The sequence below is a fragment of the Erythrolamprus reginae genome, chromosome 4 (genome assembly GCF_031021105.1).
Source record: "Erythrolamprus reginae isolate rEryReg1 chromosome 4, rEryReg1.hap1, whole genome shotgun sequence".
Classification (NCBI taxonomy): Eukaryota; Metazoa; Chordata; class Lepidosauria; order Squamata; family Dipsadidae; genus Erythrolamprus; species Erythrolamprus reginae.
The window spans coordinates 1,831,478-1,854,411 of NC_091953.1; the positions used below are offsets into that span (position 1 = coordinate 1,831,478).

Here is a 22,934-nt window from a genome sequence, read left to right on the forward strand (position 1 = left end):
TTTTATTTTATTTTATTTTATTTTATTTTATTTTATTTTATTTTATTTTATTTTATTTTATGATTGTTAGAGTTGGAAGGGACCATGCGGGTCATCAAGTCCCACCCCCTGCCTAAGCAGGAACCCTATAGCATCCCAGCTAAATGGCAGTCAAATCTCCTCTTAAAAATGTCCAGAGTATTGGAGTTCACAACGTCCGCTGGTAGGTTGTTCCACTGGTTGATCGTTCTGACCGTCAGGAAGTTCTTCCTTATTTCCAGGTTGAATGTCTCCTTGGTCAGCTTCCAACCGTTGTTCCTCGTCCGGCCCTCCGGTGCTGTCCATTTAGCATTGTGGTTGCAAGCAGATTTTCAGTAGCGTAGAAGAATTGGGGATTTGCACTACTAAGCAAAGGTCATCTGAGGCAGGGCTTGGAGGAAGAAAGAGCTCCGGAGATTTTGACATTGTGGAGACTCAACAACCCTTCCTCCTGTTGACTAGGCACCGGGCGTTCAACGAAACAGATTTTCCTGGTCTTCTTAAGTAATTCTCAAAAAAAAATAAAAAATAAAAATCCCAGCTGCATGGGGTGACTGGTGAACTTGGCTTAACCTCCCTTACGGGATAAAACAATCAAGTGGAACAGGGCTCGGCTCTTCCAAGGAGGAATATTAAAACAGAGAGGATTTGTTTTTTTTCTGAGCCTGCCAGAATATTACACAGTGGTTTTTTTAAAAAGAAAGATTTAGGTGGAATAAACCCAGAGGAATCGTGTTTAGAAATGAATTTATTTATTTATTGTTAGAGTTGGAAGGGACCATGCGGGTCATCAAGTCCAAACCCCTGCCTAAGCAGGAACCCTCTAGCATCCCAGCCAAATGGCAGTCCAATTTCCTCTTGAAAATGTCCAGAGTATTGGAGTTCACAACATCCCCTGGTAGGTTGTTCCACTGGTTGATCGTTCTGACCGTCAGGAAGTTCTTCCTTATTTCAAGGTTGAATCTCTCCTTGGTCAGCTTCCAGCTGTTGTTCCTCGTCCGGCCCTCTGGTGCCCTGAAGAATAAAGTGACCCCCTCCTCTCTGTGACATCCCCTCGTATACTTGTAGACTGCTATCATGTCCGCTCTGGCCCTCCCTTTCTCTAGGCTATCCATGCCCAGTTCCCACAGTCTCTCTTCGTAAGTCTTGGTTTCTAGACTCCTGATCATCTTGGTTGCTCTTTTCTGCACCTTCTCCAGAGTTTCAAAGTCTCTTTTGAAGTGTGGTGACCAGAACTGAACACAGTACTCCAGGTGTGGTCTGACCAGGGCGTAGTAGAGTGGTATTAAGACTTCCCTGGTCTTGGAGTGTATTCCCCTGTTGATGCAGCTTCGGATTGTGTTGGCTTTTTTGGCTGCTGCTGCACATTGTTGGCTCATGTTTAGTTGATTATCCACCAAGACTCCAAGGTCTCTTTCACAGTCGCTACTACTTAGAATTATTGTCACGTGGCCCTATTAAGAAACAAAACACTCACTGCTTGAAGTGCAATCCTTTCCAATGAAGGGAACATTGCTTTTTATCAGATTTTAAAAAAAATCTTGGGCCAAAGTGACATTCCAAGGAAGGTTGCAGCAGTGAGGCAGTGTGGTTCATGTACAGGGACTCATTGGCTTACAGTAGTTCATTTAATGACCGCTCGAAGTTACAGTGGTATTGAAAAAAGAGGCTAATGACCAGCGGTGGGCTACGAGCTGGAATGCTAAATTGCGCTCGCCGGCGCGGCTCGTAAGTTCTTGCGGGACCAGCGTGATTTTGCTGCTGTACCTGTGGAGGAAGGAAAATTGCGCCCGTGTTTTGACAAGGTTTTACTTGCGGCTCCGTGCGCGATTTTGCTACCTCCACAGGTGCAGCAGCAAAATCGCGCTGGTCCTGCAAGAAGTTATGAGCCGCCACGGCTAGCGCAATTTAGCGTTCCGGCTCGAAGCCCACCGCTGCTTATGACCATTTTTCACACTTACAACCATTGAGGCATCCCCAAGGTCACACGATCGAAATTCAGATGCTTGGAGACGGGTTCATGTTTATGACCACATTTGGAAGACTGTGTCCAGTTCTGGAGACCTCACCTACAAAAAGATATGGATAAAATTGAAGGGGTCCAAAGACGGGCTACAAGAATGGTGGAAGGTCTTAAGCATAAAACGTATCAGGAAAGACTTCAGGAACTCAATCTGTAGAGTCTGGAGGACAGAAGGAAAAGGGGGGACATGATCGAACCATTTAAATAGGATAAAGAATTAAATAAAGTTCAGGAGGGAATTTCTTTTAATAGGAAAGTGAACACAAGAACAAGGGGACACAATCTGAAGTTAGTTGGGGGAAAGATCAGAAGCAACGTGAGAAAATATTATTTGACTGAAAGAGGAGTAGATGCTTGGAAGAAACTTCCAGCAGACGTGGTTGGTAAATCCACAGGAACTGAATTTAAACATGCCTGGGATAAACATATATCCATTGTAAGATAAAATACAGAAAATAGTATAAGGGCAGACTGGATGGACCATGAGGTCTTTTTCTGCCGTCAGTCTTCTATGTTTCTATGTTTCTATGATGATTGTCGTGTGTGCTAGGGTCATGTGATTCCTTTTTGTGACTTTCTGACAGTCAATGGGGAAGCCAGATTCACTCAACAATCTTGTTACTAACTTAACAACTGCAGCTATTCACTTAGCAACTGTTGCAAGAAAAGTTGTAAAATGGGGCAAAACTAAGATCTCGCTTAGGAACAGAAATGTTGGGCTCAGTGATGGTGGTAAACCGAGGCTACTTGTATAAATGAAAGCTTTCATTCTCCTCTTTTCTCTGAATTGCCCATGTATGAACTTGTTAACAATCTTATTTATGGGAACCTCTACTTAAGAACTTAACTCGTTCCGTGACCAGGTTCTTAAGTAGAAAAGTTTGTAAGCAGAAGCAATTTTTCCCATAGGAATCAATGTAAAGGCAAATAATGGGTGCGAACCCATTAGGAAAGAAAGAAAAGCTCAGAATTTGGGTGGGAGGAGGAGGAAGAAGAAGAGAAGGAGGACGAAGGGGAGGGGAGGGGAATAAAAAAAATCCAAAACTTTAAGGCTTAAAAAAAAGAGGGACTCTGAGGCGGCGAGGAGGAGCATGCGCCTCCCGTACACCCGGCGCGAGGCTGCCTCCCATACACTGCACCAGAGAGAGAAACCCAGGGGGAATGGCAGGAAACTGGCCGGGCCTTCGTGCCGCTCTCAAATTTCCTGGGAACATTTTCCCAGCCTCGGGTTCTTAAGTAGAAAATGGTTCTTGGGAAGAGGCCAAAAAATCTTGAACACCCGGTTCTTATCTAGAAAAGTTCTTAAGTAGAGGCGTTCTAAGGTAGAGGTACCATTGTATTTTAAATATAAAGAGGTCATGTTTATGTGCGCAGGGATGAAAATAATAATAATAATAATAATAATAATAATAATAATAATAATAATAATAATTTATTAGATTTGTATGCCGCCCCTCTCTGAAGACTCGGGTTGGCTCACAACAATAAAAAGCAATATTACAATGAGACAAATCTAATATTAAAAACATCTAAAACCCCATCATTTAAAACCATGCAGCACATGCGTACCAAACATAAAATATAAAAGCCTGGGGGAGGTGTCTCAGTTCCCCCATGCCTGGCGATACAGGTGGGTCTTAAGTAATTTGCGAAAGACAAGGAGGTTGGGGGCAGTTCTAATCTCTGGGGGGAGTTGATTCCAGAGGGCCGGGGCCACCACAAAGAAGGCTCTTCCCCTGGGGCCCGCCAAACGACATTGTTTAGTCGACGGGACCCGGAGAAGGCCAACTCTGTGGGACCTTATCGGCCGCTGGGATTTGTGCGGTAGAAGGCGGTTCCGGAGGTATTCTGGGGAGATGTCTGGAGCAAGACTTACTGTACAGTCAACATGAACTCATAGAAGCAAGAATGCAGCAGGTCAAGAGAGCTTGGATCACCATGGAAGGCTGCCAAAGTCTGAACTCCTTTCTTCTTGGTCATGCTCTGAAAGCCTCCCCAGCACGTGCGGGCTTGGTGTTTTGGTTTGCTGGGAAGAATGCGCCCTGGGAGATTGGCTGATAAGTCATAACGGGGCCTTTCTGGGAGGAAATGGCTGCGTTTTGTCTTGTTGATTACATCCTGGGCTGCTGGGTAGTTGCTTCCCTAATCCCTGTGGGTTGAACGGGTAGCCCTTCTCTGCAGTGGCCCTTGTTTTGATCCAGCAGAATTGGTGCAGTTATTTGGTTATGAATAAATCCTCTCTATTGATTTATTTATTCATTCATTCATTCATTCATTCATTCATTCATTTATATATTTATTTATTTGATTGATTGATTTGTATGCCACCCCTTTCCGTGGACTCGGGGGGGGGGGGGGCTCACAACACAATAAAACAATTCATGACAAATCTAATAATATACAATTTAAAATAGTTAAGAAAACCCCATTTTTAAGCAGACATACCTACAAACATACCATACATAAATTATATAGGCCCGGGGGAGATATCTCAATTCCCCCATGCCTGACGACAAAGGTGGGTTTTGAGGAGTTTACGAAAGGCAAGGAGGGTAGGGGCAGTTCTAATCTCTGGGGGGAGCTGGTTCCAGAGAGTCGGGGCCGCCACAGAGAAGGCTCTTCCCCTGGGGCCCGCCAACCGACATTGTTTAGTTGACGGGACCCGGAGAAGGCCCACTCTGTGGGACCTAATCGGTCGCTGGGATTCGTGCAGCAGAAGGCGGTCTCTATATGCCTGCATTTAGGGCGTGTTAAATTTCTAAGCTTTCCAAACATTTAGGGGTGCTCAAACATTGTGACACGCCTTGGGGGGGATTGTTAAGATATTTTGGTTACTTTAATATAATCTAGATGTGCTACATAAATGTTATAACTATAACGTTTCTACAACACTCTGTGGCCTGCACTGGCTGCCGATCGGTTTCCGGTCACAATTCAAAGTGTTGGTCATGACCTTTAAAGCCCTACATGGCATTGGACCAGAGTACCTCTGGAACCGCCTTCTACCGCACGAATCCCAGCGGCCGATAAGGTCCCGCAGAGTTGTCCTTCTCCGGGTCCCGTCGACCAAACAATGTTGTTTGGCGGGCCCAAGAGGAAGAGCCTTCTCTGTGGCGGCCCCGGCCCTCTGGAATCAACTCCCCCCGGAGATTAGAACAGCCCCCACCCTCCTTGTCTTTCGCAAGCTACTATATCGCCAGGCATGGGGGTATTAAGACATCTCCCCCAGGCTTTCTTATATTTTATGTTTGGTATGTATGTGCTGTATGGTTTTTTTAATTGTTGGGGTTTTTTTAATATAACTTTATTATTATTAGATTTGTTCCATTGTTATACTGTTTTTATTATTGTTGTGAGCCGCCCCGAGTCTTCAATCTAATCTAATAAATTGAATTGAATTGAATTTGTTTTTTACACCAGTGTTTCCCAACTGTGGCAACTTGAAGATATTTGGATTGCAACTCCCAGAATTCTGGGGGTTGAAGTCCAGATATCTTCAAGTTGCCAAGGTTGGGAAACAATGTTTTACACACACACACACGCCCAGTATTTTGGGAGGGAGGAAGAGGAAGGGGAAGTAATTAACGCTGCCACAAGAGACTTAGAATAATGCTGATGTCTCCATACATTTTCAGTAGTCACCCCAGGACATCTTAAGGGAGCATTTTTGGGGGGGTTAATGAAGGTGTTTTTTCTTGATCTTATCCTAATTGCTAGCCAAGTGTACATATTTAATTGAGGAAGACCGGTCAGCTGCCTTATCCATCCGGTGATATATCTTGGGTAAGTTGCAAATTACACTTAGTAGTGGTTGCTCTTTATGTGCTAACTGCATTTGCATCTGTAGTAGCCTTTAGTAGGCTGCCTTTTAGTTGGGGAAGGGGTTGCTTTTGGTCCTCTCTTCCACCCCCCAAATATTCCCTATATTAACCTTGTAATGCCCCATTGATTCTGCTTAGGGGATAGAGATAGAGCAGTGTGATTTATATCCAAATAAATCCAAGTAATGCTGTAGAACTTGGATTAACCTCCGACTTCCACATCCTAGATCCTTATTTCTACTATAGTGTTTCTCAGCCTTGTTGACTTAATAATGTGTGGACCTCAACTCCCAGAATTCCCCAGCCAGCCGTGCAGCTCCAACCATAGAATTTCTTGGAGATTTTGTTCCACGTAGCCTTTTGCAGCTCATTTCGAGGTCTCTTGGTTATATCTTTAGGGTAGAATTTCTCCATCTTGGTAACTTCAAGAATTCCCAGAAGCCTTAGCAACACCATGTGGCTTGAGGAATTCTGGGATTTGAAGTACACACATCTTAAAGTAAGCAACTGTGAATGAAATCCAGCAGTTTTTTTAAAATGAGCCAATGTCCAGAATTGCTCCCTAGCTATACATTTTCCTTATACATTTTTAATTGGGGGGGGGGGGGGTTGGTTTAATAATAATAATAATAATAATAATAATAATAATTTATTAGATTTGTTTGCCGCCCCTCTCTGAAGACTCGGGGCGGCTCACAACAATTAAAAAAAACAATATAACAGTGATACAAATCTAATATTAAAAGGAAAAGATATATAAAACCCCAGCAATTAAAACTACTGTATACCGCACATACATACCAAACATAAAATATAAAAGCCTGGGGGAGGTGTCTCAGTTCCTCCATGCCTGGCGATATAGGTGGGTCTTGAGTAATTTGCGAATAACAAGGAGGGTGGGGGCCGTTCTAATCTCCGTGGGGAGTTGATTCCAAAGGGCCAGGGCCGCCACAGAGAAGGCTCTTCCCCTGGGGCCCGCCAAATGACATTGTTTGGTCGACGGGACCCGGAGAAGGCCAACTCTGTGGGACCTGATCGGCTGCCGGGATTCGTGCGGTAGAAGGCAGTTCCGGAGGTACTCTGGTCCAATGCCATGTAGGGCTTTAAAGGTCATTACCACCACTTTGAATTGTGACTGGAAACTGATCGGCAGCCAGTGCAGGCCACGGAGTGTTGTAGATACGTGGGCGAATCTTGGAAGCCCCACGATGGCTCTCGTGGCCGCATTCTGCACGATCTGAAGTTTCCGAACACTTTTCAAAGGTAGCCCCATGTAGAGAGCGTTGCAGTAATTGAACCTCGAGGTGATGAGGGCATGAGTGACCGTGAGCAGTGACTCCCTGTCCAAGTAGGGCCGCAACTGGTGCACCAGGCAAACCTGGGCAAACGGCCCCCTCGCCACAGCCGAAAGATGGTGTTAATCCATGTTGCAGCCATCCCTAAGAAAAGGACTATGCAATGCAGACTTATTGAGCAATCAGCTAAGTGTGGTAAAGATCCAGGCACAAGGTCCCCTGAGTGGGATTTGTGCTGACCGAAAAACCAGGTGCTAAATCAGCATTTCCCCAAATAACCATTTTGAGCCTCTGCTGGATTTGGGCTGACTCAGAAATATCCTCTTGGGTGCACAATTTGAACCCCCACAGCATGATTAATTTGGGAGAAATTAAAGAAAAAACAATCCACCAGTGTGAGTGTATTTATAGACCTGCACCTATGCAGAACCCAGAAAAGTGAACCAAGTAACAACATCAGGGTGTCAGTCAGGTACGTGGACTAAAATTTCTCCCTGGGAAAATTACAAGTTAGAATGTGAAGCCTTTGCTTGCCTGACTTTAGGGTCGCAAAATAGAGAATTATGTACATCTGAGGCTTCAATCTTTTATTCTGGGATAGCAGAGTTTCTTCTGTTTGTCATGCAGGGCATTTTAAGATTACAGTGTCCCCTCACTTTTCGCGGGGGATGCGTCCCGAGACTGCCCGCGAAAGTTGAATTTCCGCGAAGTAGAGATACGGAAGTAAATACACTATTTTTGGCTATGAACAGTATCCCAATCCTTCCCTTAACACTTTAAACCCCTAAATTGCAATTTCCCATCCCCTTAGCAACCATTTAGATTATTACTCACCATGTTTATTTATTAAAGTTTATTAAAAAAATATTTATTAAAAGCAGACGAAAGTTTGGCGATGACATATGACGTCATCGGGTGGGAAAAACTGTGGTATAGGAAAAAAAACCACGAAGTATTTTTTAATTAATATTTTTGAAAAAACGTGGTATAGACTTTTTGCGAAGTTTGAACCTGCGAAAATTGAGAGAACACTGTATTCTCCCATGCTTCTGGAAGGAGAGTCCAGCATGGGTTTAGCTCCAGTCTTATTGGTAGGACTGAGTTTTAAATTAACATAAATACATAATAATTAGATACCGCCCCCTTGCTGCCCCAAGGAGTCAGTTTTAAAAAACTCAGTCGAGGTTAAGGACTTGAGTTTTTTTCCTCCGGGATAAGTATAAGTGAAAATAATGTTTAATTAAAATTTGGTTTGAACCTTGTAATTTTTTTCTTTTCTTTTACCACAGGTTCGTGATCGGCTTGGGGTTTCCTGCCCTCCGCGGGCAGCGCCCCCACCATTCCTCCTTATGGGGCCTCTTCCTCCCGCGGGTACTGCCCTGAGAAGGAGCAACGGGGCTGCAAGTCACTGACCTCCGAGGCCAGACTTAGCCCTAACACCCCAGGTGGGGGAGGTCCGCCCTCCCCCATTGACGGGGGCGGCAAGAGATTCGCGCCGCGGCGGCGGCTAATTGACAGCCGCTCAACAGCTAATCGCTCCGAAAGCACAGTGAGCGATCGCGGCGGCGTTTTCTAGTTGCCTATGGCGCCTGTCAGGAACAGCAACGCTACAGGAGAGCAAAAGTCTCTCGGAGTCCCTGTGGGTGGCTGCCTCGTCTGCTGAGGCTTTACAATGGTTGCGCCCGCCATTTTGGAGCCCCCGAAGGCGCGAAAATTGGCTGTCAAAATTGGCGCGAACTGGCAGGCTGCCAACAGTCGCAGGGCTCCTAATCTGCCTCGATACTGTCGCTGAGGCTGACACCGAGGCCTGGCAGCCAATGAAATTCTGGCTAGCCACCAAGGTTGCACACACAGCCTCACTTACGAGTGGGCTTCTCAGTGCAGAACCAGTTTTTTTTTCTAATAGCTTGAGATCGTGATTGTGAGTACGCTGCCCCTATATTATGATGGCTGATAAAATTGAGGTTACTAGGGAGGAGGAGCAGGCCCAGCCAAGCAAGGTGGTTGTAAAAAGTAAGGAGAAATCTTCGGGCAAGCCCAAGATCAAGTCCTCTCAGTCAGCTTCAGCTCTTCGTGAAGCTGAGAGGAAAATTAAGGCCCTTGAACAACGCCTAGAAGCGGCCTTGTCCCCCCCAACTCCAGGGGGACTGATTATACACCCATTCCAGCCTCTTCCTCCATCTTCCCTTTCACCCAGCATGGCCTTGGGATGTCAAGGGACTGCAACTGATAGAGACTGGTCACCTGACAGGCAGGCTTCACAGTGCCCTCCTCCGCCTTTGCCTTCACCTACTGTCAGATCTGAGCGGCCTTCATCCTCTCATGGCCAGGTCATGCCACAGCATGGGATGCAGACAGCCTACGGTCCCTCTGCTACCTTTACACCCACGGCAGCGGGGCTGAGAGAGCAATCAGAGGCTTGGCAGGCTTTCTCACCTGCTATTCAAGACATGGTAGCCAGTGCCTACACACAAGGCATAGCAGCAGCTACCCAGCGCGCTCATACCTTACCTTTGCAAGCCACTCAACCCAGAGATCTCTGGTCTATTCCACCGCCCCCTACTGGGTTGGATTCCATGGCAGATGACCATTCCAATTTTGAGCAGGACAGCGACCACGGGATGGATCTGTCAGATGACGAGTTTTCTTTTCCCGAGCAGCCGGCTATGGCAGGTCTGTTTAAGCCTTCTTTATTCCGGGTGCTATTGCACAAAGCCAAGCAGGCCCTGGACGTGCCGGGAGCAGCGGCTCCGACGGAATCGGGGGATGGCCGTCGCACTTCAGCTACTTTGTGCAAGGAGCCCGTCAAAGAATCAGACAAGGTGCCGGCGCTAGACATTTTCCTTCAGAACGTTAAGCGCCCGTGGCAACATCCGGCTGCGGCCCAAGGCCCTTCGAACTTGGAGCGCAGATTTTATACGTTTGATGATGCCATGGAAGATCTGTTGGTGTTTCCCCCCGTGGACAAGCCGGTGGCCACACTAGTCTCCACGGCGGTTGTGCCCTCGGACAATGCGGATAGCCTCAAGCCTGACGAGCGAAGGGCGGAGACGCTCTTGAAGAAGACGCATCAGATGGCTGCTTGGGCTCTTCGAGCTGCATCTACTGCCTCCTTTTTCAGTCGGGCATCCATTATGTGGATTCAGGAGGTCCAGGCCCGGCTGGGTCCTGAGGACACCCGATTGAGACAAGACCTAAATAAACTCTTGGCGACGGCGGAATTTTCAACGGACGCCACTCTACATGCCGCTAAATTCGCTTCCAGGGCTATGGCGTCCACCATATCTTCTCGACGCCTTCTGTGGCTGAGAAACTGGCAGGTGGACGCCAAATCTAAGTGGGCATTGTCTTCCGCCCCCTTTGAGGGCTCTAAACTGTTTGGGGAGGCTCTCGACCCTGTTTTGGTGGAGGATAAAGATAAAAGGAAGGTCCTCCCCAGATCGTACCGGCGCCAGGACCGAAGGACTGGACCATATTCTCGTCGCCAGTCCTTTCGGTGGGACCAGACTCCACCCACAACACAACCGGCCCGGACTTACTCCCAGGGTACCTTTTCAACGCCTTATAGGAGTGACCGTTCCTACTTCCAGGATCGGTCTAGAGGCTTCCAACAAACCAGACGTCCCTTTCGAGGATCTCAGCAGCGAAACTTTCGGCGTTCAAAGTGACTGCCTACACGACGCCCCCCTGGGAGGCAGGCTGCAGCGTTTCAGCGGAACCTGGCAGGCAGTTACCACCGATTCATGGGTGCTGGCAACCGTAACTCGGGGGCTACGCCTCGAATTTCTGCAAAATCCTCCTCACCAGTTTGTGGCTTGCCCCGTACCCAGGGACCCTACCAAAAAGACTCTCTTGGAACAAGAGATTTTGCATCTCTTGGATATTCAGGCAATCGAGCCGGTGCCGTACAGCCAGGTGGGTACGGGGTTTTATTCACGGGTGTTCCTCGTACCCAAATCATCAGGGGGTTGCAGGCTCATCTTGAACCTCAAACGTCTGAACCAATACATCGTCTACCGAAGGTTCAAGATGGCCTCCCTCCGTTCTATCCTGGCCGCCATTCGGCCTGGGGACTTGCTTACTTCGGTCGATCTGAAGGAGGCCTATCTACACGTCCCTATACATCCGTCGCATCGTCAATTTCTTCGTTTTTGCCTGCACAACGCGCACTACCAATACAGGGCAATGCCATTCGGCCTTTCATCGGCCCCGCGCACCTTCACAAAGCTCTTAGATGCGCTGATGGCAAAGCTACGATCCCAGTCCATCCGGATCCTTGCATATTTGGACGATATTCTCCTTCTGTCCGGCGACCGGAAAGCAGCGCATCGGGAGTTGCAGACCACGTTGACCTTACTACAACACCATGGCTTCACGGTCAATGTGCCGAAGAGTCATTTGGTACCGACAACCAGGCTCACCCATCTGGGTGCAGTGGTGGACACAGTTTCCAGCAAGGTGTATCTCTCCACGGAGAGACAACTCAACGTGTGCGCATTGGTCAACAGGCTTCAACGGCACCGGAAAGCCCCATTGTCCCTACTGTCCAAAGTGCTGGGGACACTGGTGTCGTGCGTGGACATTGTTCCTTGGGCCCGTTACCACTACCGCATGCTTCAGTGGACCCTACTCCCTTACCAGCGACGGCGCCTAAGCCATACCCACCGGCTGATCTCCGTGGGGCAGGAGCTACGATCCTCTCTGAAATGGTGGAGATCCTCGGCGCTGCGTCAGGGCTCCCTCTTCGGACACCTGTCCTATACCATTCTTACCACAGACGCCAGCCTCCTGGGATGGGGCGCCCATGTCAACTCCCAGGTGACACAAGGGTCCTGGACACCCCAGGACCTACGACCTGTCAATATCAATTTCCTGGAGTTACAGGCTGTCCGTTTGGCACTCCAGGCCTTTTTACCCCTGCTGGAGGGGCATCATGTTCTCGTCCGCACGGACAATGTGACCACCAGGGCACATTTAAATCACCAGGGCGGGACGCGCTCACTCAGACTCATGACAGAAACTGTCCTGCTTTTCGACTGGGCGGAAAATCACCTTGCCTCTCTACGTGCGGAGCACATAGCGGGAGAAGACAACCAGCAGGCGGATTGGCTCAGCCGTCAGGAACTGGATCCGGCGGAGTGGAGACTCGATCCCCTTCTCTTTCAAGAAATTGTACATCGCTTTGGGGAACCAGAGGTGGATCTGTTTGCCACATACCAAAACACCCAGCTCCCAAGGTTTTACTCCCGGTTTCCATCTCCGGGAGCCGAGGGAGTCAATGCGCTTCACCTTCCGTGGCCAAAGACACTACTCTATGCCTTTCCCCCCCTTCCGCTTCTCCCAAAGGTGATAGGGAAGGTTCTCGTGGAGAGGGCAGACATAATCTTGTTGGCACCGCATTGGCCGCGACGGCCTTGGTTCGCGGATCTCATGGGGCTTTCTGTTTCCCCACCGTGGAGGATTCCGGACAACCAGATTTCCCTCAGCCAAGGGTTTGTGCCCCATCCGGACCCACAATGGCTCCATTTAACCGCCTGGCACTTGAGGGGAACAGTTTAAGGAGTTGTCATCTTCCCGACAACGTGATTACCACTATCCAGGCTGCTAGACGGCCTTCCACGACGCGAATTTATCAGGCGACATGGGCCGCTTTCACATCATTCTGCTCCGCCAGACATTTGCAACCTCAAGATTCCTCCGTCCTGTCGGTTCTGGAATTCTTACAGACAGGTTTGGACAAGGGCCTAGCGCCAAACACGTTGAGACGACATGTGGCGGCGTTGGCGACTATTATTAGAAGGGACGATGGAGGCCCCTTGGCCCATCATCCATGGATAAAAGACTTCTTAAGGGGGGCTACAAATACACACCCTCCTCCGGTTCGGCGTTTTCCCACATGGGATTTGACCTTGGTCCTCCAGGCCCTCACCGGACCTCCCTTTGAACCCTTGAGGACAGTGTCGTTACGATTCCTTTCTTTGAAGACAATTTTCTTGGTAGCGGTTACTTCGGCCCGGCGGGTGTCCGAATTGTCTGCCCTGTCGGTTAGACCGGATTTGTGTACCTTTTATCCGGACAGGGTGGTATTAAGGTTAGACCCCACATTTGTTCCCAAAGTTAATACTCACTTCCACAGGGCTCAGGAATTGATATTGCCGGATTTCTGTGCCAAGGGCAATCATCCTTTAATACTTAAGTGGCACAAGGTGGACGTCCGCAGAGCCTTGAAGCTGTACATCAGACGTACTAGGGCAATACGTAAGACTGAGGCCTTGTTTGTGTCTTTTAGTTCCCTTAGACTGGGTCTCAAGGTGTCTCCCAACACCGTTAGTCAATGGGTGAAACTTTGCATAGTCGAGGCTTACCGGGCGAGTTCGGCCAGGCCAACTACTGGAATACAGGCACACTCGACAAGGAGTGCGGCGTCATCTGCGGCTTGGGCGACACAGGCGCCCATTGAGGATATCTGCAGGGCGGCAACATGGACTACGCCCACGACCTTTATTCGCCACTACAAATTAGATACCTTTGCTTCGGCGGAGGCGGCGTTTGGCAGACGGGTGCTTCAGAAGGTGTGCGAGGACAGACAATCCATGGTTCAACAGACTCCCACCCTTGAGCACTGAACTTGGGTATATCCCATGCTGGACTCTCCTTCCAGAAGCATGGGAGAAGAACCGTTGAACTTACCTGAACGGTCTTCTCGATGCTCTGGAAGGAGAGTCCATACCCTCCCTGGAACCATGGGGAGCCTTTCTGGTTCAATTACTTGTTCGATTTATGATGTTCAATAAATTGTTATTCTTCTTACCTTCGTTTTTTAAAACTGACTCCTTGGGGCAGCAAGGGGGCGGTATCTAATTATTATGTATTTATGTTAATTTAAAACTCAGTCCTACCAATAAGACTGGAGCTAAACCCATGCTGGACTCTCCTTCCAGAGCATCGAGAAGACCGTTCAGGTAAGTTCAACGGTTCTTTTAGCTTAACAAAATATAGAAGCCATGTGATTGATTTTCATCTCCCTTCCTTTCTCATATCCCCGCCTTCCTATTTCCTCCCTGTCCTCCCTAAAATTTTGCTTATCCAAAAAATGAGATGAAAACAAGTTAAGAATTTAAGTGACTAGTTTTGAACCTGACAGTGGCCCAGATACCAAAGAATAACAAATGGAAAGCTTTTTGGCGTGTAGTTAGCTGTTGTGTTGCGAAGTATTGATCTACTTAACTTAAATAGAATTATCTGAATTAGTACACTGTCTTTAGCCTGGAATGGCATGTTTGTTTTGGAAATCTTTATTGTGTAGGGATATAATGGACCGCTAATACAGAGGATAAATTATTTACCTTTCAGCAAATATTGTCCATTGTGAAGTTTGCTTTAGCAGTTATCTCCACCTTATTGGCACTTGGTGAAAGCAACTGACCCAGAGTAGGTCTTTTTGTTTCTCTTGCAAGTGATCAGTAGCTTCAGATAGTAGCTGACCCAAAGGCCTCATCGTAGGAGACCTTGGGCCACAGCCAGACATCATGTAAATAAGAACGACTCCTTATCAGTCAAAAGGAAAAACACTTAATGTTTTCATTGTGTATGCTGCTCAGAGTCACTCACGTGGGACAGATGGCTGTATAATTTTTAGAAATAAATAACAATAAAAACCACCCCCGTATTGACAGAAATTATTTCCCTTCTTCATAAACTGGCAAATTTTCCTCCCAGACTGAAGAGCAAAACAACACAATGGAGCAAGGGCAGATTCTTCCATCATTCCGGGGGAGGAGGAATTAAATACCTCTTTTATTAAATTCCTGATTCATCTGCAGCAGCATTTCGCAGCTTTCTTGACTTTAAGATGCGTCGACTTTAACTCCCAGAATTCCCCAGCCAGCCAGCCGGGAATTCTGGAAATTGAAGCCCCCACATCTTAAAGCTGACAAAACTGAGAAACACTGATCTACAGAGGAAGGTATAAAACTAAATTGCACTGAATTTCCTTAAAAAAAATAAAACAACTTGTTTAACCATTATGCAGGTAAAATAGGTACGCCTATAATTTTTAACTGTCTGTCTATCTGTCTATCTATCTATCTGTCTCTCTATTATCTATCTATCTGTCTGTCTGTCTGTCTGTCTGTCTGTCTGTCTGTATCTATCTATTTCTCTGTCTATCTATCTGTCTGTCTGTCTGTCTGTCTGTCTGTCTGACTCTACCTACCTATCTATCTATCTATCTATCTATCTATCTATCTATCTATCTATCTATCTATCTATCTATCTATCTTGTCTGTCTGTCTGTCTGTCTGTCTGTCTGTCTGTCTGTCTGTCTGTCTGTCTGTCTGTCTGTCTATCTATCTATCTATCTATCTATCTATCTATCTATCTATCTATCTGTATCTATCTATTTATCTGTCTGTCTGTCTGTCTGTCTGTCTCTCTCTCTCTCTCTCTCTCTCTATCTATCTTCCTCTATCTATCTATCTATCTATCTATCTATCTATCTGTATCTATCTATCTATCTATCTGTCTATCTGTCTGTATCTATCTATTTATCTGTCTGTCTGTCTGTCTGTCTCTCTCTCTCTCTCTCTCTCTCTCTCTATCTATCTATCTATCATCTCCAAATGGAATCACCACTTCCTTGGGCTGAATCCAAAAGTGATGCTTTCTGGTTTAAGCAATAGAGCAGGGGTGTCAAACTGGATTTTTTTGAGTGCCAGATCTACATTGTAGTTGTCTGCTGACTGGCCAGCTGGGGTGGGGGAGGAAGGCAAGACGGATGCCTCCTGCAGCTCCTCGGTGGCCAAAACAGGGTGTGGGTGTGTCGTGCGCAGCCCTATTTTCGGCCTGCATGGCCTCCTGCAGCACTTTGCTGGCAAAAAAGAAAAGGCCGTGTGGCCATCCACATTCCATTTCGGCTGGCAAAATGCTTCAGGAGGCTATCTAGGCCAAAAACGGGGCATGGCCCTGCTTTGGCCAGTGCCCTGCTTTGGCTGCCAGAGGAACCATGGGCAGGTCCTTTGCATTTTCCAGGCTGCCCCCACGGTCTGATTTAAGCACCCTATAGGGCAGATCTGGCCTGTGGGCCTTGAGTTTGACACCCCTGAAGTAGAGCACGATCTCCCTAAACCTCACCTTCCAGGCAACCGATACTGTATTCTCCTCCTCCTCTCTTTTCCTTTCCTGCAGGGGATGTACAAATACCTTGGGCAATGTTTTTCCGACTTCAAGCAACGTGGTTTTGTGGTAGGATATGACACGCGAGGCCAGGTGACCAGCATGTGCAGCAGCTTCAGGTATGGAACTGGTCTAAATTTAAAAGTCTACAAGTTAAGAATGCCTCCATTTCTCTCACAGAGGCCAGAATTCATAGTTTGAAGAAGTGGAGAACAAATCTGGGGGGAAAAAACCCACATTTTTTCCCATCAAATTCGAGGGTTGCCCAGAAAGTAATGCACCACATTTTTTTTCTTCAACAATTATTTATTGAACACAATGAAACTTACACACAAGAAAGAAGGATGTTTCTTCTACACTGCCTATTTTTCCACATAATCTCCATCCCGTTCTGTGGCCTTCCTCCAGCGAGACACAAGGACATGTAAGCCCAGTTGATACCACTCCTTGTTCTGGTCACAAAGCCATTTTTGCACAGTGCGAATCACCTCTAATGGCCTCACCTTCTGTGCCCAGCGACTAACCGTACTTCTGTCGACTGCAGATTCTCCATAAACTGGACACAAACGTTTGTGAATATTCCCAACGGTTTCTTTCCCCACAGTGAGAAATTCAACTCACATCACTTACAGGCACCATTTCGAAACACTGCTGCAGCTACACTATTGGTCTGAAGAAACGCAAAATTTACACACACAGTCCTGACAAATCAAATAATGTATATCTAACGTTTTGCATTTGTACCATTACTGTAGGCTGAGAAAAAAAATGTGGTGCATTACTTTCTGGGCAACCCTCGTAAGTCCCAATAATAGCTGTTAATTATTATTATTATTATTATTATTATTTATTAGATTTGTATGCCGCCCCTCTCCGAAGACTCGGGGCGGCTCACAGCAGTAATACAAAAGCAATATAACAGTGAGACAAATCTGATATTAAAACAAAACATATCTAAACCCCCAACAATTTAAAAACCATACAACACATACATACCAAACATAAAATATGAAAGCCTGGGGGAGGATGTCTTAGTTCCCCCATGCCTGGCGATAAAGGTGGGTCTTGAGTAATTTGCGAAGTTAATTCATACTTAACTAGACCTGACTGGATCCAGATCTTCCTTCTCTCTCAAGGCGTCAGAGAAATCTGGATAGTTTCAGGTACCAGGGATGAGAAGCTGTTCCAGATCTAAATCCTTTGTTGCAGACAAAACGTTGAAGCAGAATTGAATGATAAGCATTAGCCTTTCACATGGATACAGTTGTCGTGCATTCATTCGGCTGCAGAATTTCCTGTTGATCTTATTGAATTAATCTGGAATCCAAAAAGGCCCAAACGGAAATGGAAAACGTTTTGATTGGGCCATGAAGCTGATTCAGAAGAGGAAATGAGCTCCACCGGCCCGTGTTTCTGTGCTCGCTGTAGCCCTCAGCACTTTAGGGTTCCAGAAAATGCACCTTAGTCAGCACTTTGTGCGGTTGAGAAAGAGGGCACATTTGCTTATATATAAATTTTTTAAATTGATTTTTCATTAAACAAACAACACAAACAACATTTAACATTTAAAGGAGCTACGATTGCTCCGCTAGTCATAGAAGTCTAACTAATACCAAAAAAAGGTCTAACTAGAGTCAGATCCATACAGAAAAGCAATTAATAATATTTTATATCTATATTTCCATTTTGATATTATGATTCATTTAATTAAAATCAGTCCTTATATCAATATAATACTAAACTATAACATTCAATTTTGTAGTTTCATTTTAATAAAATAATTAAACTAATTCAAGCCAATTAATTAAACACAAAAAGCTTATATTTTAAAATTTCTTAAAATACTACAATGCTACATAATTATATTCTTTAAAAACTATTTCTTTATATCTAATTTAATAATATAATATAATATGATAAAGTGTTTAAAATCAGTTACTCATTATAAAAAAAACCTTATCCTTTGAATTTCTTAATATAAAACTCTCCTTAAAATTTCCATATATCATTTATTTAGTTTCATAAATTGAAATGTTTTACAATTTTTTCATATGTTATTAAAACCTTTCTTTTAATATTCCACCCATTATATACTTTTTCCCAGGTTCTGTAAAACTCTGTTTCCATTTGATTATTTAACCGTCTTGTCATCCTATCTAATTCTGCACATTCCATAATTATTTTGAATAATTCTTCGTCTTTTGGTATATTCTTGTCTTTCCATTTTTGCGCAAACGTAATTCTTGCCGCTACTAATATATGAAATATAAGAAAGGGCACAATTTTTTATGCCTTCGACTCGATTTTTAAAAAACTCCTAGAGAGCACCTGGAGTAGTCCCTGCAATATTCTAGGCAAGATTGCAGGATTGGTGTTGGCCATTGCCTGCTTTCTAGGGCTGACAAAGAGGGGCTGGCCCAGGCTAGCTGGCTTCATGCCTAAAGCAGGACTAGAACTCCTGGTCTCCTCAGGAGGACTGAAGCCACCCAGCTGGCTTTCGTGCCTAAGGTGGAACTAGAACTCACTGAGTCACCCAGCCACTTTCATGCATAAAATGGGACTACAACTCACATTCTCCTGGTGATTGGACCAAATAATAATAATAATAATTATTATTATTATTATTATTTATTGGATTTGTATGCCACCCCTCTCCGTAGACTCGGGGCGTCTAACAACAATGATAAAACAGCATGTGACAATCCAATTAATAAAACAACTAAAACCCCCTATTATAAAACCAAACATACACACAAACATACCATGCATAACTTGTAATGGCCTAGGGGGAAGGAATATCTCAACTCCCCCATGTCTGGCGGTATAAATGAGTCTTGAGTAGTTTACGGAAGACAGGGAGGGTGGGGGCTATTCTAATCTCCGGGGAGAGTTGGTTCCAGAGGGCCGGGGCCGCCACAGAGAAGGCTCTTCCCCTGGGCCCCGCCAAACGACATTGTTTAGTCGACGGGACCCGGAGAAGGCCAACTCTGTGGGACCTAATCGGTCGCTGGGATTCGTGCGGTAGCAGCCACCCCACCAGCTTTCATGGCTAAGGTGGGACTAGAATTCCTGTGTCCTGGTGATTAGATCAAAGTCACCCAGCTGGCGTTCATGCCTAAGGCAGGATTAGAACTTGGAATCTCGCCTGATGTCTTAACTGCAACATTATAAGTTGTAAGCTACCCCATCCCCAGAGAGGGGCGGCACATAAATCAATCAATCAATCAATCAATCAATCAATCAATCAACACCAAATTATTTCTCATAGAAAAATTAGGAAAGGCAATGCAGTGCGAAAGAAAGCGCTGAGATGTTTTGCAGCTCCTCGGGTAGGTCAGTCAGTTATTTTTTGTTTGTTCCCGAGAAACTGTTTATTTCCTGTATTTTAATGTCTTGTTTCCCACAGACTCGCCAGACTGACAGCAGCAGTTCTGCTGGCAAAGGGAGTTCCTGTTTACTTGTTCTCCAGATACGTCCCCACGCCTTTTGTGGTAGGTGGCTGTTTTTCAAAAGTCGGACTGAGCTTCTTGGGGTGCATCACCCTCCTCACATAGACACATAGAAGATTGACAGCAGAAAAAGACCTCACGGTCCATCTAGTCTGCCCTTATACTATTTCCTGTATTTTATCTTAGGATGGATCTATGTTTATCCCAGGCAGGTTTACATTCAGTTACTGTGGATTTACCTACCACGTCTACTGGAAGTTTGTTCCAAGCATCTACTACTATTTCAGTGAAATAATATTTTCTCAGGTTGCTTCTGATCTTTCCCCCAACTAACTTCAGATTGTGGCCCCTTGTTCTTGTGTTCAAACAAAGTGGGGACATGATCAAAACATTTAAATATGTTAAAGGGTTAAATAAGGTTCAGGAGGGAAGTGATTTTAATAGGAAAGTGAACACAAGAACAAGGGGGCACAATCTGAGGTTAGGTGGAGGAAAGATCAGAAGCAACTTGAGAAAATATTATTTGATTGAAAGAGGAGTAGATGCTTCGAACAAACTTCCAGCAGACGTGGTTGGTAAATCCACAGGAACTGAATTGAAACCTGCCTGGGATAAACATAGATCCATCCTAAGATAAAATACAGGAAATAGTATAAGGGCAGACAAGATGGACCATGAGGTCTTTCTCTGCCATCAATCTTCTATGTTTCTATGTTGAATTAAAGCCAGAGACAATTTGCAAGGTTGTCATTGACTTACAACAGTTCATTTTAGTGACCACTTGTCATTACGGCTGCACTGAAAAAAAGTCACTTATGACCGTTTTTCAGTTAACAGCCGTTGCAGCATTCCATGGTCACCTAATGGAATTTCAATCACTTGGCAAATGACTCACATTTATGACGGTTGCAGCATCCTAGGATTGGGTGGTCCCCTTTTGCGACAAGCCAAGCCAATAGGGAAAGCCGGATTCGCTTAACATCCATGTTGCTAACTTACACAACTGCACTTATCAACTGTTGTAAAACGGGGCAAAACTTACTTCACAACTCTCTTGCTTAGCAACAGAAATTTTGGGCTCATTTGTGGGTCTTAAACCAAGGACTACCTGTGCTGGCAACTTATTACTCCTGGGTTATATTGTGAGCTGTCCTTTTCAGATCCAGTTCTGCACCGTGACAATCCTGCACAATTTAAGCCTTGTCTGCCTCAGAGAGATAGTACAATTAATTGGCTTTTCTAAAACCGAACAGCAGTTCAGTTAGGCACCTGTGGAAGATTTTTATCCCTTTTATAGAAACATAGAAACATAGAGGACTGACGGCAGAAAAAGACCTCCTGGTCCATCTAGTCTGCCCTTAACACTATTTCCTGTATTTTATCTTAGGATGGATCTATGTTTATCCCAGGCAGGTTTCAATTCAGTTCCTGTGGATTTATCTACCACGTCTGTTGGAAGTTTGTTCCAAGCATCTACTACTATTTCAGTCAAATCATATTTTCTCATGTTGCTTTTGATCTTTCCCCCAACTAATCTCAGATTGTGTCCCCTTGTTCTTGTGTTTCCTACTAAAAACACTTCCCTCCCGAACCTTATTTAACCCATTCACATATTTAAATGTTTCGATCGTGTCCCCCCTTTTCCTTCTGTCCTCCAGACTCTACAGATGGAGTCCATGAAGTCTTTCCTGATACGTTTTATGCTTAAGACCTTCCACCATTCTTGTAGCCCGTCTTTGGACCCCTTCAATTTGATCCATATCTCTTTTTGTAGGTGAGGCCTCCAGAACTGGACACAGTATTCCAAATGTGGTCTCACCAGCACTCTATATAAGGGGATCACAATCTCCCTCTTCCTGCTTGTTATACCTCTAGCTATGCAGCCAAGCATCCTACTTGCTTGTCCTTCCGCCCGACCACACTGTTCACCCATTTGGAGACTGTCAGAAATCACTACCCCTAAATCCTCTTCTTCTGAAGTTTTTGCTAACACAGAACTGCCAATGTAGGCAAAGGACACTTTTGTACACCTGACATGCTGTTTTAAGGTAACAGCAGTGCTAAGTTGCCTCTTTATGCACCTGCCATTTAAAAGGGTTTATTTTATTTCCCTTATTTTAAGTAAAATGATTTTTTTTTTTCAAAAAATGGCTTGCCTCCAAGACTCCAAATGTTTGTTTTTTCTTGTAGCCGTTATGCAGGTGCTTGAAGTACTGGGTGTTCCTTCTAAGGGCTCAGCCTGGGTGAATTTTGTGATTTCAAACAACTAATTAGGCAGGTCTAATCCAAAATCTCTGAAGGAGACGGGGGCTTAGAAATATTATTATTATTATTATTATTATTATTATTATTATTATTAATTGGATTTGTATGCCACCCCTCTCCACAGACTCAGGGCGGCTAACAACAATGATGAAAAACAACATGTAACAATCCAATTTAATAAAACAACTAAAAACCCTTATTATAAAAACCAAACATACCCACAAAAATACCATACATAACTTGTAATGGCCATGGGGAAGGAATATCCTAACTCCCCCATGCCTGGCGACAAAGGTGGGTCTTGAGTAGTTTGCGAAAGACAAGGAGGGTGGGGGCCGTTCTAATCTCTGGGGGGAGTTGATTCCAGAGGGCCGGGGCCGCCACAGAGAAGGTTCTTCCCCTGGGGCCCGCCAAACGACATTGTTTATTAAACATAAATACACTTTGTTTTGTAGCCGTATGCGGTCCAGGAGCTCAGAGCTGTCGCGGGGGTGATGATTACAGCTTCCCACAACCGTAAAGAAGACAATGGCTACAAGGTAGGTCAGCAAACGTTGCAGGTGCTGGATTTAACGAATTGGTTTGCAACTTTTTCCCTCTCCTTAGCTCAGTGATGGTGAACCTTTGGGGCTCAGTGTGTCAAAAGTTTGGACAATGAGGCATCCTTGGTGCTCTCTGAGTTTGCAGACGTTTCATTATTTATTTATTTATTTATTTATTTATTGATTGATTGATTGATTGATTGGATTTGTATGCCGCCCCTCTCCGGAGACTCAGGGCGACTAACAGCAATAATAAAACAATGTACAATAATAATCCAATAAATACTAAAAACGATTAAAAACCCATTAATATAAAAAACCAAACATACATACAGACATACCATACA

General features: G+C 45.2%; 1 protein-coding gene across 2 annotated transcripts in view; it reads left to right on the top strand.

The window, feature by feature from the left end:
- Positions 1-22,934, top strand: part of PGM2L1 (phosphoglucomutase 2 like 1) — a 63,331-nt gene that overhangs the window by 23,010 nt on the left and 17,387 nt on the right. Inside the window, exons 4-6 of one of the 2 annotated variants that reach the window (XM_070749443.1) lie at positions 16,344-16,450; positions 19,738-19,822; positions 22,501-22,584. In XM_070749443.1, the coding sequence (XP_070605544.1) occupies positions 16,344-16,450; positions 19,738-19,822; positions 22,501-22,584 (276 nt within the window). The remainder of the gene's footprint in view (positions 1-16,343; positions 16,451-19,737; positions 19,823-22,500; positions 22,585-22,934) is intronic. The other variant, XM_070749444.1, reaches the window with a different exon arrangement.